Source organism: Nestor notabilis, unplaced genomic scaffold (assembly GCF_000696875.1).
Source record: "Nestor notabilis isolate BGI_N333 unplaced genomic scaffold, ASM69687v1 scaffold11185, whole genome shotgun sequence".
Taxonomy (NCBI): Eukaryota; Metazoa; Chordata; class Aves; order Psittaciformes; family Psittacidae; genus Nestor; species Nestor notabilis.
In genome coordinates, this window is record NW_009927915.1 from 181,851 (window position 1) to 197,740 (window position 15,890).

Here is a 15,890-nt window from a genome sequence, read left to right on the forward strand (position 1 = left end):
AATTTTAGAATATCTCAAAAAAGGAGTTGATTTCTTTATGAAAAATTATACAATATATAGAATACATTTCTCCAGTATTTTAAATTATCATTTTTCTCAGTAGGATGCATGGTGTCACTTTGCAGAGTAATCTGTACGTTTTGTTCGATTTTCTTGTTTTGTTACAACTTCTACTATGCCATTGGTAGAGGCCATGGTATTTGAGGAAATACTATGTATAAATGTATGTACAAAGTGACAGCAGCCACATGGGAAAAAAAATACTATACAGAGAAACATATTCCAAACCTAAGACACACATGGAGTAGCAGTTAATTATACAGACGTAACACTGAGAAATTCTGTTTTGGTAAGACTAAGACATTTTCTATAGTAAAAAATGATTTGTTTTGTTTTAATTAGAAGAAAACACCTAGAAATTAGGATGGAAAATCATCTTTTAGTGGCAGTGACTTATTTTTGTATTACCTGCATGTCAGGTTCCTGACTGGTTCAATTGGCAACCTGCTTCCAATCACATGTGGTAACTGTGGAGTACTAACCGAGATAAATATCACAATTAAACATAAATCATTCCACTATTATTTTAGGCGTGGAGAGGAAAAGTTGCCGTAGAACTCCCAGTGCTTTCCACTGACCCTTTTTCCTTAGATCCAGAATAAGCTCCAATAAATGAACCATCTTCATTGAACATCCCATGCTCCCCTTCTCCATAATCTACCAGACTATCAGCACTTTCAGTGGCTTTAATGTCCCCGTTAATTGACTGGAGGCTGCCTTTCAGTGGCTTTTCATCGCTGTCACTACAAAACAAAGAAATGCCTTTCCAAAAATCTAGCTTTTAATCGCAAGCATGGAAACTACTCTTTTACTGTGAAAGTAAGCAGCAGGAGGGAAGAGCAAGGGAAACATTTCTATGTGGGTTGTACACTGGGAATGATCTAATTCAGTGAGTCCTGCTTGGTCTGGTTCACCTCACACAGGTCATGCACACCAACCTGAATTCCCCACATACATGATTTTGTGATTATTTTAACAATGGAATTGGTAAAAAAGGCAAACATCAATGAAAAGTACATGTGTCTTTTGGGGTTTTTTTTCCCTTTTTGCCTTGGATAGTCAGAAGAATGGACAGAAAGTGAGGGAGGAAAGAAAAGGAAATGCTGGAAAGGATTCCAGGGATCCATTCCAGCAATCACTGCTGATGTCAAGTCTTCAGCATCTTACAGAAAGACATGTTTTCAGTTTACAAAACAGTGAGCAATATTCAGGGCCTATTTATTTCATTTTTCTTTTGAGGTGGGTGGGGGAACTGATGTATATTTGTGGGATGAGGCATCAGCTATAAGTTATATCTCTCTGCTTTGTGAGCGTTTGATTTGAGATGGGCTTTTTTCTCTTTTTTCCTTTATTCTGCTGTTATCTTACTCTAACTGATGGAGTTTCTCTCTGCTAAAGGGGAGGAATAGGGGAAAACAAAAGCAGAATCAAGTGCCTGTATCTGCTCATATGTGGTCTATGTTCAATGGCAATCTCATAAAAAAGAACAGACCCTCACCAAAACTTAGGAAAAAAGGGAAATTCTGCTAGCCATTTTCTCTATGGAGAAGAACCAAAGTAGCCCCACTTCTCTTGGCTAAACACTATATTGGGGGGATTTGAACATACATTAAAAGATTATAAAAATACCCAAACAGCGTATTAGGCCTCTGAACTAGGCACATAATTACTCAATTATGGTCCTTGCTGATGCCAACTCAGTGTCAAAGTTTTGGTAATGTTATCTAAGGAAGGATAGAAAAATACACCTGAAATTTACCTCTCCAGCATATAATCAATTATGTGTATAATCAGTACAGTAAAAACATTTGCTACTTTTCTGCACATGGCATTTCTATTTATAAAAAAAGGTAAGTCTGGGAGGAAAAGAGGGGGTCAAGGTTATTAACCTCAGGACTTTCTTACCTTTCTAAATATTTGTCCCATTAGAAAGCATTAAAAATTAAATAAAGATGAAATTATGCAGAAATAAAACCCTATTCCAGTACAAATAATGTAGTATATATAAGAAGGATTTCATCACAAATTTTATTCCCTTAAGGCCATCGACATTGGTTTTCCAGCATGGCTCTTATAATGATGCATTTTCCTTCATACCACAGTTACGCAATATTATAAGCTTTAGTTACTTTAAAGCAGCCAAAGTGATTGTTTCAGTTCTCCTACAGAAACTTCTGTAGTAAGCTTTGTTTGGGGTTTTGCCATCTGTTAATGTACTTCAAACTTTTGTTTTCTTCCGCAAAAGGAACATTCCCAATATTGCACAATTTGGGCCTGACCAAGTTTCAGAAACCCACTGATGACATAAAAGTCTTTCTGTTGAGCCCAATGGACATTACAGCAGAAACCCAAATTATCATATATATTTACATTATTCATACCATGCTAATTAAAAAAAAAATGAACGAAAACCAAGTGAAAAATAACCACTAACACATCAACATTTACTTATATCCCAACTTGGATGGATTTAAGTATACTGGATATACCTTTATATTCCTACCCTTTCCACTCCTATGAGGTTTGCTTTGAAAATGAAAAATAGCATTAATTGCATGCTATAAAGATGTCCTAAATAATAATGATATCTGGAAACAAACCAAACCCCAAGAAACACAAATGCTTGTTAAAGCAGGTCCTATTTACCTATATTCCCCAAAGATTTCATCTTTTATTGATTGAGCTTCGGGATCTGGATGCAAATCTTCTTTTTCTTTCACTGTACAAATAAAATAAAATAAAGCACAGATCTGTATGCCATGTTCCATCGTGGATGCTTCTTTTAGCTGGTGCAATGGGAAAACCACCTGTCATCACCTACAGCCTAACCTGGAGGGCAGCAGCTCCCGCTGCATGTGGATACAACTGGCATCAAGAGTTTGGGCCCATCACCTGATTTTTAAGAAATCTAGAAAGTGTTTATAGAGTCATAGAATGGTTTGAGTTGGAAGAGACCTTAAAGCTCATCCAGTTCCAACCTCCTGCTATGGGCAGGGACACCTTCCACCAGACCAGGTTGCTCCGAGCCCTGTCCAATCTGGCCTTGAACACTGTCTGGGATTGGGCAGCCACAGCTTCTCTGGGCAACCAGATTTATACTTAAATATTTATACTGAAAACTTTACTCATTGCTTTGCAAATTGCAGAATTATTTTTAGCAATCATTCTATCGTTAAGCAGTTTGGTTACCCATGGAAGTTAGGCTAGTATGTCAAGTAATTGTTATTAAGTGGAAAGTGAGCAGGTAGCCCTACCAAGAGAGGCTCAGAGGTGCAACCAGTGGAAAACCTTGACTTCAGGGCTTGTTTAAATGTTGAAAGATTCAATGACCACTATCAAAGGCCTTAGCAAAATCTCTGACCAGCACACAGCACTATTCCACCCAGAGAGCACAGCTTCACTTATATTCATTAGAATCCATTCTGTGTATATGTATCAAAAGCTACAAATCCTAATTGGATGTTTCTGCTTGCGGCTTTGCAGCCTCCAGAGAGAAAAGTCTGAAGGATGCCTGTTATTATGTGTGAACATAGTGAAAGGACAATAAATCCATTTACCTGAATATTTTCCTCCTTTATTTCTTCTGACAAAGCAAATAGTTAGCAGCAGAAGGGTGAGCAAAGCGATGGCACACATCAGTCCAATAAACCACCCCTGGGTGGAAATTCCATCGTAAATACCAGCATACGCTTTGTGAAACAGAAAAGGAATAAAAGAAAAAAAAAACAACAAAGAAGATTAATCAGAGGAAGAGGGCATCACCCTACTATAACATGAACACAAAACATGTTCTTCACTGGATCCTAATTATGTCACTCTATCGCTACTTATTGTGTTCAACTTAAAGAAATACAAGACAGAAATATATCCAGAGCATGACATTTTTAGATTTAAAGGGAATGTGCAGTCTAGAAGGCACAATACAGACATTTTGTAAAGGTAATTCTGAGAGAGCAGTTGACTCAAAGGATTAATGCCAAATAGGAAAGCTGAACAGATAATTGTTAAGCCTCTCATGCAAAAGCAGGTTTTGCAAAAGAAATAGAGTTAAAAGTGCACCTGATACATGCAAACCACTGGACTGGCACACTTAAAATGGATTATATCACAGCACTACCCTTTCAAAATCACATAGGAGGGAAAACTGTTTTGTAAAGGTTTGTAATTGTTCCAGGTTATTGTGCATCAAGTAAAGCACAGGACTTATCCAAGAACCATGGATGCATTTATACTCCCATGGGATTCAACTGCAAGGGTCAAAAAACACAGAACAAAATGATGATTTTGGTACACTTTCACTGCACAATGCAAGATGTAACCTCAACATTTATTTACATGCGAAATAAATCTTTATCACCTTGAAGGGTTGCATGTCTCACCTCTCCCCCTTGTCTCAATTACATCTTCAAAAATGCTATTGTTATCAACCCAATTCTTAGTCACTAGACGAACTGTATATTCAGTTCCAGGCTCAAGTGCCTCAATGGGGTGAAACTTTTGGGTGGGCTTTACTGCTTCTGAAATCTTGCCGATCCCTTTACCTACGGAATGTACATATTCAATTCACATTGATTAATGGTATTCACTGAACAAAAGGCCTGCAAAATGCACAGTTACAGATAATGCAAATAACAGACACACATGACACACAAGGATTTTAACATTTGTCATCAGATAATCTGATTTTCCAAAGCAGGAAGTGAAGTAAAAAAACATTTCCCCCATTTGATTTTTAATATTCAATCAGATAAAACAAACAGCAGACTGAAGTAATCCTGATGTTTATGAAGGGGTTTGTACATTTCCCAGGAGGAAAGTTAATATTGATGGGGGATTACGGACCTGCTTTAACTAATGCGTGCTTAAAAAATTACAACTTGAAAATGGGCTTGCTTTGTATAGATAATCTGGGGTTTGATGCTTCTCCCATTGAACTGAACTCAGCAGGGAAGCACAGACAGCTTGTTATCTGGAAATGGATTCTTATATGTCTCACAGAAAAAAATAACATTGGGATTTGTACTCATTTCTCTCCTGACAGTGATTTTCCATGTCTTTTTGAATTCCACAATGCCTATATGAAGCACTGTTTTCGATATAGCTGAAGTTTGGTTTTAAACTGATGTTTAGGATTTAATATTTGATTAAGATGTAGAAGGGAAATTCCAGTACCCCTAGTTTCAGAGTCTTTTTACTTCCAAAACACCTACTGTAATTTCTGTCTGCATTAAGATTGCAGGGAATTAAATAAGCTTTTTTTAAAATAGCATTTGTGGATAACAGAAAAAAGGACATGTACAGAGGTTAGCAATCACTGAACATGAAAAGCCTGTTCACACAAGAAATTCAGAACTCTATGTGGACATGGGGAATCTCTTTAGTCAGCCAACAGGTACAAACAGGAGGGTGCCTGCCCTTCATGGCAGCAAAGAGATTTGTGGGGTCTGCACTTAATTAATAATATAACATTTTAATTATGCTGAGTTGCCTAATTTACCTGCTTTTTCCAAAATCGTCTAGACTAAGGACTGAGCACAAAGTATAATCTGAAAACTAGTTGACCAACTAGCACTGACAGTAAACCAATTCTTATTAATATTTCAACTAGTAAACAAGCAAAGCAAGAAGTTTTCAGAGATTAAGGCTTAGCTGACAGCTGAAGGAAAAAAATGATTAAAATTAATCCAAGCACAATCAAAGCAATAGTTGAAGATCAGTTTTCCAAGGCAACTCTACGTGTATTATTATAAGCAATTAAATTAGTAGACCATTGGGACCCAGAAAGAATACATACGGCTGAAATGTTGCTGATACTGAAGCACAGATTATTAGCATAATTTAATGCATCTATTGGTAATTTTTGCTAAATGGAGTATGTGAAACTGAGCTATAATTTTCAATCAAACTGCAAATTAAGCAACAGGATACCACAGGTATATTTGAATTACATGCCCTAAAATCAAGATGTCAGAAAAACATATTTAATGGAAACACTATCCATAAAGTAACAAGAATGAATGTGAACCTTCAACCTATTGTGTATTAAATATCATATAACACTTATGTATTACATGATAACCACATGGTCCAGTTTGTACACAACACAACTCCCTTAGTAAGGATTTCTCCTAGTAAGCAGAATGCTCAACCCTGAGCTCAGTGGTGGCCAGCAGCTGTGGTTTTGTTCCTCATTTTTGTAAACCAATTTAACCAATCCCCATCTATCACCTATTTATTTCCATCTTGTGCCAGCCTCTTCTTTCTGAATGGTCAGCTCTTCACAGAAGCAGAAAGGGGGAACTGATATGGCTGAAAAAAGAACCATTTTGTGCCAAGTTACTGCCCCTCCAGCTGTGCCACAGCCCTGGCACACCAAGTAGGGCTGGGATGCATGTACTGGAATGAAGGTTTAAGCACAACCTGACCTGGGACTGAGGATCTACCATTGGCTGTTCAGGCTGTTTAACATCACCTATTCCAAAACACTGAACACTTTTTTTTTAAAAAAAACTCAATACAGGTATCCAGTAATGGGTGATTATGAGGTTTCTTTCCGTGTGATGTCTTTCTGGTCTGTGTTACACACTCAATACAGTATGTACAGAGGAGAAAGCATTGCTAATATTATGGGCAGGTTTGGTGGTTGGAATAGAAAAGGCAGTGTAGAATCCTGAAAAATAAAAGCAAAGACAGACAGATAAGGAAAATCTCGACATACTGAAAGGTCAGTGAGCTGCAAAAATTAGTTTCAGAAAATTGAAAGCAGTTGGGTTAGGTTTTTAATCTACAATAAGGGAGAAGAAACGTTAGTAATAAAGGCATATCACCAGCACTTCTCATCTTCCCCCGCTATTTATCAGCCATACCATGGGACTCACATGAACATTAAACACTGAACAGCAATTTTACAATATTCCTACCGGGCTTCAAGATTTATGAGAACAACAGAACACACATTTTTTATAGAAGCTTATGGTATAAAGGGAAAAACAACAGAAACTGCCCCCAAAGACTTACAAGAGCACTAGTTCTCCAAAAGTTAGCACATCCGTTATAAAACATACTTACAAAAAAGCTGGCAGCCTAATAGCGAAATACTAATTGTGGGCAACATCTTAATTTATAACCATACCTGACTAAATTTATCTGCTGTGATAAATGGAAAGATCAACTTTTATTAATTTTCCCCTACTGCCTGGCTATTGAAAGTGTATAAATACACATCACAAATATCCTTCCTCTTTTTTAGTACAGGAGGAAATTTATGCTAAATTGGGAATATTTTAAAATGTAGAGATTGGTAAACCTCTTATATATAGTGTATTGAGAAGAACTAATAGGTGAGTTAGTGACCATCTATTTGTACTGAGCTTGCACAAGAAGACAGGTTATAGATTGTTCATCTCTTGCTGCTTCTCTTTAGCTCTCAATGTTGGCTACACTGGGGCAGGCTAACAGAAGAAGAAAAAGATAAAAAGAAATATACCAAAGACAAACTATCACAGATTTGCTTCAATGTTGTGAATAATAATATAAAATATTGCAAGACATATATTTAATATATTATGTCTAACATGCTTGTTTTTCTTGCTCAGGATGGTAGGGGTGTGAAACAGTGATATACCAGATATTCTTTTTCCTGTTCCAGCCTGCATGCAGCATATTGGCTGGTTTGTTGCTGCAATGAGCAACAGGGTTTGATAGGCTACAGGTCCCCTGGCCAAAGAAGAGGCAGTAAAGTGGAATGGCATAAATGAAAGAAAAAAAAAAAAAAAGAAACTTATCAAGATTTCATCAGCTTCTCTTGATTGTGAGCAAGTAGGGTATATTCCAGGGGTTTGCTGGTAACAATACCAGTAGTTACATATGGCTAAGGTAGTTGTATTTTTCCTTTCTCACTGTGCCTGTGGCAAAAGAGAACTAAAACCGTATGTTTGGTACAAATGGTTACTGTCCTCATCTTACGGTGTGTGATGAAGATTAGTATCCTCTGGCTAAGATTTTCAAAAAGTCTTAGGAGTTACAAGCCAATTGCCATTGAAATATAATGAAACTGGTGAACTTCTATTCTCTGGCTTCTCTGAAAAATAAAACTACTGTTGTATGGCTTCCTCTGGATGAATTTTTCATTAAGGCTTGACTTTCTAGACACACAGTAATAATTCTCAACATGTAATACGTGTTTGGTAATCCTCAAGAAACACTGGTAACTAGATGAAAAGAAGCTCTGTGTTCAAGAAGGACTGCTAAATTAAATTAATTTTTTTCATTTATATAAGAACATTATTTTGTGCTGTTTCTCAGGGCTAATGGTCATTGGGAAATCAACATTTTCAAGGGGAAAATTAATTAGTTTGTTGGCAATTTAAGAAATACTGCCTGAAAATGAAAAGTTAGCGATTAAACTCATTTTCTAAAGGCAGCATACCTTCTTCTGTGGAATGAAACCGAGCTGAAGCCAAACATATTGAACTATTATTTATTTTGTGGTACAACACAAATATCCTTTTGCCCAGGTTCTTCATGATGTCCACAGTATTTTATCAACAAATGATAATAATCTTTGGTTGTCTCTTGGTGTTTTGTATCTGAGGGTTTTTTGGGCTATGTTTAACATCTTTCATAAGAAAGAGGCCCTTTATTTCATTGACGGTATTAGCTGCCAGTGTCAGTGGTTTTGAGTCATGCAACAAAGATGTTGCATGAAAGTTTTTTTTATCACCTACTGCTGTTTTTCACTAATTCCAATGGGCCTGCATTTAATCTTAGAGAGAAGTATTAAAGCCTGTTATTCTGTCTGTTAAGTAACTATACAGAAACAGCCCCTTCTGACAGAGGCAGTACGGAAGAGCAGAGGGTTTGAAAATCACTGCCAGAAAAGCACAGGGTGCAGCAACGCTCTACTGGAAAGTGAAGAGAGAGAGATGTGAGCATGAGATGGGATTCACTCATTGACCTTTTGGTAAAATGTTGCTAACTCAAAGCAATGTGCTACTCCTGACAAAAATCTGAATGTTTCATTCACAGAAGAAGATGCTGCAGTTGTAGAGAAAAGGAACAATCCACCTATTTATCTATACAGGGAGTTACATTTATTTAATTGAGAGAAACCTTTTTTTACTAAATTCAGTCATTCATGCCACTGCAATCTCATCATCAGGAAATCAATTGCACATAAATTACAGGCTGGCAAAAGTATCATTTAGAGCACAACAATCTTCCTTACACAGACTTGGTTTTAGTGGTGATACATGCATACTCGCATATATACATATTAAGAAAAGAGATTGGCTTTTCTTTCTGATTCCAGACTGCAGTAGCAGGGATAACTGCAAATAAACGGAAGACAATAGTAGTGATGCAGATCAAGTATCTGTGATAAAATCTGAACGAATCCATAGTTTCCACCTCAACATCTCCACTTTCCTGGCAGAATGTGTTGTGAAATTCTGAAATACCCATGGCACAGTCTGCAAAGGCTTTATTACAGCAGTAGAAGCTATTCAAAGTCTTAAAATGAACAATGAGAGCTTTATGTTTTTATTACTAAAACCAGAACAGAGTGGATATAGAATCACTGAATCAAAACCCAAAGAAACTTGGAGTGCTCTATCATGGAGTTTCATTTCAGAGGGCACCACATTTTACATCTGTCATTTATGTGGGTCATTTTAAATTATAAACTTCGACTTTTGCAATCACTCCCTTTCTTCAAAAAGAGTGATTGCTTTAATTCTGAGCAATTGCTTTGCTTCCCATACCACAGCTTAAAACCCTAAGAAGGTCACTGAAAAGAGTGATTACTTGTTTTTCAGCCTACCATGTTTAGTTGAAAAATATCTGAACAATTAAACCAGAAAATAATGACACAAAACTCTAATGGCATCTCAATGACAGATGCAGTGCCCTAATTTAGGGTGGCTTGAGAACTAGCAAGGAGCACATATTAATTGCAGAACTGGACCCTTGTAGCATATATTAATTATACTACTCTATTCTACAAGCATTTCACAAGGGTCATCTGTTGCCGGTGCCAAAACAGTTTTAGGAAAGAAGAGAACGAGAACAAAATGAATGGCTACATTGTCATCCTTTTAAGCATATCAGACAGGGATGCATTTCAGAAAATCTGATAAGGTTATTCAAAAGAGATACAGATTTTACAGTGGCAAAACCCACATTATTCTGGCTACCCAATGAAGGCTAGAAAAGATAACTAATGAGGTGAAATTGTGTATTTTTAGCTTGGGAAACAAAAAGGATTTTTTACTTTCCTTAATGAAGAACTCATTTTAAATCATGCTGATAGCTTAATAGTTACCACTACGTGAGTACCTGTATTCTACAGTAAGACTGAAGTCTACAAGACTGTTGTGAAGTTTCACTACTTGAGAAAACAGGTGATAGTTCATGATTGGATCCTGAATTGTGACATGATGAGTTTAAAGTACTTTTTACATGGTTTACCAGTAGCTGAAGAGATTCTGCAACTTAGAAGTCCAGTAGGATGTTGTGCAACAAGGACCATTTTTCTATTTTATATCAACATTGTTCCAGACTGTTGTCATTGCTACAGAATGATGAAGCCAGGACTTGTGCTTATCACTTTCTCTTTCTCCTTCCCTGTGCTAAGTGCACAGCAATGGTTTCTGATTAATAGCAAGGACTTGTTCCTTGGTACTGTAGAATTTTCAGACTTGCTGAGCACAGTAAATATTATTTCATTTCAGCTGAATGTGAAAGATGAGCTATCATATCCTGCTTGAGATTTTCCTTTAAATCACTGCAGTGTCTGATAAAATAACATTAAAATAATGTATCAAATGCACTGCAGTCAACATTATGTTCATCTGGATTTTCCATGTCAAATGCCTGCCCCTAATGTTGCTGCTGGCAGTCCCCCATCTTCACTCAAGGGCAGAATTTGTTTTCATAGTATTATTGAGAACAGATTATCTAGATCTTCAATTTTCTGTTCATGACTAAATGCAATTCACTTATTCTAGTATGGCTTAAAGAGTTGATCGGTGAGAATAGAGAAATTATTGTACAGCAAAATGAAACAGATAAGCTCTACTTTCCCGAAGAACTGCATTGCTACATTAAAAAGTTCATTGATTGCGCTCATAGAAAGAGAAACAAATTTATTTCATCTAATTACAAAGGAAATGTCAAGCCTGGAATATTCTCAATAGATTTTTCCATTATTGTTAGAGCTTCTCCACACAAAAACATATTGCCTATTAACTTACTCCCTTGAGCCATCGTTAGTCCTTCTTCTGTGACCGGCTTCCCACAGCCTTTGACTGTACAAGCCTTTACATAGAATTTGTACTTGGTACTGGAGCTGAGACCTGAAAGCCTCCAGCTGAGCGTGGAGCGGTTTGTTACGCTGATGTCGCTCAGGGGTCCGATTTCGTGTGTTTCGTTTACTGAAAGGGAAAAGGCAGTTGAGTCACATCCAGCAGCTAAAGGCTATGAACACGAAACATGTCGTGCAAGGGAGGCACTTTGCAGTAAGTAGGAAGGATGCAGCCTGAATAAGCATATCTCACCTTCCTGCCAAGTACTTAAATGGGATTTATCTCGTCCATGTCAATCTCCTGACTACTCAGTGAGCTATTGCTGTTCTTAAAAAGCTCTCTGATTCTGGATATGCACATACTGAGTGGGAGGTAAAAATTACTGTCTCCTAGATCATTAAATATATATAAATTGCTTCTTGCTTTGCTTCCAAACATCTGCAAACTTTTGCAAGCAAGTTAATGGCTGTTCTGCTTTGCTCTGCTCTGTCTTGGCACATTTGGCAATTGAAGGACAAATTTTCCCTCCCAAACTGCCTAAAGAGGCAGATCCACTCTCTGTCCACAGTCATCAAAAAGAAAGGGAAGATCCAGCCTCTAGCCTCTGCTTGCAAAGGCAACTGGGCAGTTCCGTTAGCAGCAGAAGTAAGTGAAAAGTACATGTTTGGGGTTTTTCTGTAAATAGGGCACAGTCTAATCCTCTTTGATCCTCAAAACCCATGCAAAATACCTTGAATTGTCACCACACCTCACAGCCGTGGCAGTCTGTGACCAGTCCTGGATGTTTCCTGAGCCTATATGCTCAGTCTCTTCCCAGCTACTCAGTTCTTTCATAGGAAGAAATAAATATCCCTGGTATTTAGTTGTTTCTCAATGTGATTACTCAATATTGTGACTCAGGTGGTAGTGATCTGCATTTCTGCTGAGGCATTCTACAGGCACGAGGTGCTCACTGACACAATGTTAAGATCTGAATAAATGTGGTTAAAGTGCTCTCATTACAAATTATTTTGCACTGAACGAGTTTCACTTCAGTAAAATGTCCCTACAATTTATGGGTTGTCTTAACTACTATGTTAGGTGTAATCCGTAAATGTGAAATAATTAAATTTGTCTATAAATGAGGAACAGGGCATGGTAGCAATGTGAGCTTACACCAGAGAAGTGCATAGAAAACTCTTTGCTCTGGAAGATGACTTTAGCTTGCCCTCTAGCAGGCTGTGTGTGCATCGCAGTTCAAAACACGCTGCTCTGATGTTATGGCTGTGGTAGTGATCTCAGAAACAGCCCTTCATACCAGCCTCTGTTTCAAGTAACTACACATGTAACACCCAACCACCTCTTTCCCCCTGCCCCTTATTTTTCTCTCTCTCTCTCATTTTTTCTTTAACTAATAACACTTATATTCTAAAATCAAAGTAAAACAAGCACATACTCATCTGGTATTGCAAAATGTAGCCAGTAAGGTGGCCGTTTGCTTTCTTGGGAAGTCCCCATGACAGAGTGACAGAGTCCTTGTCAAAGCTCAGAATCCTGAGAAAACGTGGTTGCTCAGGGACTGGAAGATAGAGGGATTAGTTTTCAGAGAAGAAGATTGAACTGGTCTGTTTCTCCACATACTTGTTAAATGAGGATATAGTTTAGCTCAACACCTACAATTCCCCTTTCTTGTAAAGGGTTTTATGAATATTAGAGATTTTACAATCCTTAAATAAGGAAAGCAACTTGCCTTGTTACATGGACAGTATCTGTTTATGTCCCTCTGCCTCATATTCTTATTTTGTCTTACCTCCTTCTGGAGTTTCAAACACAACAGGGGAGCTTTCTGGGCCATCTCCTTTGGAGTTGTAAGCCAAAACAGTTAAGCGGAATTCACTGAAGGGCTCTAGACCAGGAATCATCCCGTAATTTCTGTCTCCTACAAATGTCAGGAAGTGTTTTTCTGGGTGATGCCTTTTTCCATCCAGCATGCTCTTTGTTTTCCACCAACTGACCTGCATTGAGATTGGTATATCTATAACAAATTATGTTGTATGGGGCTTAAAACTATACTGATTTATCTCATCTTCCCAGAAATGAGAGATTGCAATCTATCCTTGATCTGGGATTCATTTGGTAGTTTGTTCAACTATATACAAATATTTAAAGAGAAATTTGTAACCTTATAGCCTCTTAAATGTCCACGAACTCTGTCCCTTGGTATGCCAAACCAGAAGACTTTGACCAGTGTGCTGTTCACAATATCCACTGATACTCCGGAAGGAGCAGCATCTGGAACTGTAAAAACAAAAGTGCTACATATTAAAGATACATAAAAGAGCTCAGTTTCACACTGATCACAGCTACAGGGATTGGTTTTCCAGCTCAAGCTGTGGCAGTTCATGCAGTCTTACTGCAGGCAAGAAAAAAGCCATTCCACCTGCATCCGATGGGTGAAAGGGGCCAGTAAACATTCTTTTGCCATATCAGGGCTTTCTGCTGAAGGCTGGAATATGGGTGCACTGGGATGTATGAATTTCTAAACCAGTATTTATGATTTCCTGTTTCAAGTAATGCTTACAGCAGTGAGAAGAATAAAAAAAAATTATTAACACAGCACTCAAGAAGGCAATCACGAAGTTTTTTTATAATCAGTTTCATTTTACAACTAAGCTCATTAAACAGTAGGATTTTAATCACTACACAACACAGAGAGCTATTATAGTGCCTGAAAAAAAGAAGCCTTAATCCACTGATGACTGAATTGCAAGAAAGATTTTCCACTGATAGATACAAAAATTAAATGCATCACAGACACACAAAGAAAATAAATATGCTGTGGGGTTTCCTCCTCTCAGTTCTCACTATTCACCTCTTCTTCCATACAGCATATGGGGGAGAGAAGAGGCACCACCAACCTTCCTGCTGCAGGAGTAGATCCAAAGCGAAGTCTTACAGTGGGGAAGACTTCTCCATAGACACAGGGAGGCCTGAGAGGGGGCTGTGCCACCCAGGAGCCATGGAAAGCCACTGGACAGAAACCCAGACTGAAGAAGAGGACCTGTTCTTCAAGGACTCAATGGACAAGGTAATACCCACCATACATGGGAATGTGGCATCATCTGTAAATTCACTTACAGTGTGCAGCACCTGAGTGTTTGTACTTAATTGCCAGAGCATGCAACTTCTGTTAAACTGTTGAACTGGGCCCCAGACAAGCTAAGGATTTTTCTTTCTCACCACAACACAACTGCTACACTTCGTAGACTTCTTATGGACTGTGGGCTTCAAACAAGTATCTGGATTAAGCCAGAAACTGAGATTAATGAAAGCACAAGTGACCTTTCCAAAAAATCCCTCAGATTCCAGCATCAGTTGTAGCTGTATCTCATCTAGCCCTCTCTCAGCACTGGCATTTAAGCAGTTTTGGCCATGAGCTCCCTAATCCATCACTCCATATCCGATCGTTTTGCATTGTAAGAATCCCACACACAGTGTGTTTTCACATGAGCATTTCCACTACTTACCATCTTCTCCTGAATATCCGATGGTAATGTTTGGTTCAGGACCAGATCCTAAATTATTTACTGCTTGGACTTTGATCTCATAAGGCACGAAGGTAGGAGTGTTTCGCAGGGTCAGGGAATGCTTCTTCACCATCTCCTCATTCCAGTCGGCCTCGACTCCCCGCTGCCGCCAGCTGACTTTGTATTCCAGCCCCGGCCCATTTCTCTCCATGGGTTTCAATGGCTGTGGAAGAAGTTAAAAGAGATCTTGTCTGCCTTTGTTGTAGTAATCATGAAACAGCAGCTGAGGGGAGGGGGGAATAATTTTGGAGACCGTGTTACAACATTGGCAGAGAAAAAGGGAAAAAAGAAAGCTTTATCTTTTCACTGTTGTGTTAATTTTAAGATTACTGGAAGAAAAATGTCATGACTTCGAGAGAAAGGAGGGTGAAAGACAGACAAATGGAGTAAAAACAGACTAATTGCTAGTAGACATCTTTCTGCATACTACATACATCAGTTTTTGTTTTGCCACAGGTTTTCTTTGTTTTCTTACGTGATATAAAACTGCATGCCTTCTAGCACATCTAAAATGCAGATTTTGGCATAAGGCTGTGCTTGCCTTTTAGTGCAGCTAAAATCTGCAGTTTATCTGAGAATTTTATGTAGCGCAGCAAGTCGGGTCATTAAAATTTAGATTTGTTCTAAATATGCACCAAATGCTTGAAACTATGCCTGGACATTTAATGTGCAACTGCTGTGCTACTCTTTTTTACCAGTCAGCTGAAGAATTCATCACAGCATGGTTCCCATCTATTTCACGTTAATTTATAAAATATTTGAAGATGCATAGCAATGGCTTGTCATGAGACATTCTCCAGTTAATTTCTTTCTTTGAAAATGTGTTTCTTTAATTAATAAAGTTAACTGGTCAGCTGCACTACCAAAAAAGATGAGGGTTATTTCAGTCCACTGAACCAGTTGTGGGTGTTTCTCACCACCTAACCTACTTTTAATAATATTTTAATTACATATTATACAT

At 38.0% G+C, this 15,890-nt stretch overlaps 1 protein-coding gene across 1 annotated transcript in view; it reads right to left on the bottom strand.

Annotated features, from left to right (window-relative positions):
• Positions 1-209: 209 nt before the first annotated feature.
• CHL1 (cell adhesion molecule L1-like) overlaps positions 210-15,890 on the bottom strand; it is a gene marked incomplete at its 5' end in the record, with an annotated part of 40,249 nt that continues 24,568 nt past the window's right edge. The window contains 9 exons of the mRNA XM_010014280.1: positions 210-803; positions 2,707-2,779; positions 3,618-3,749; positions 4,440-4,601; positions 11,313-11,492; positions 12,799-12,921; positions 13,153-13,357; positions 13,525-13,640; positions 14,870-15,092. Of these exons, the coding sequence (XP_010012582.1) occupies positions 587-803; positions 2,707-2,779; positions 3,618-3,749; positions 4,440-4,601; positions 11,313-11,492; positions 12,799-12,921; positions 13,153-13,357; positions 13,525-13,640; positions 14,870-15,092 (1,431 nt within the window). The remainder of the gene's footprint in view (positions 804-2,706; positions 2,780-3,617; positions 3,750-4,439; positions 4,602-11,312; positions 11,493-12,798; positions 12,922-13,152; positions 13,358-13,524; positions 13,641-14,869; positions 15,093-15,890) is intronic.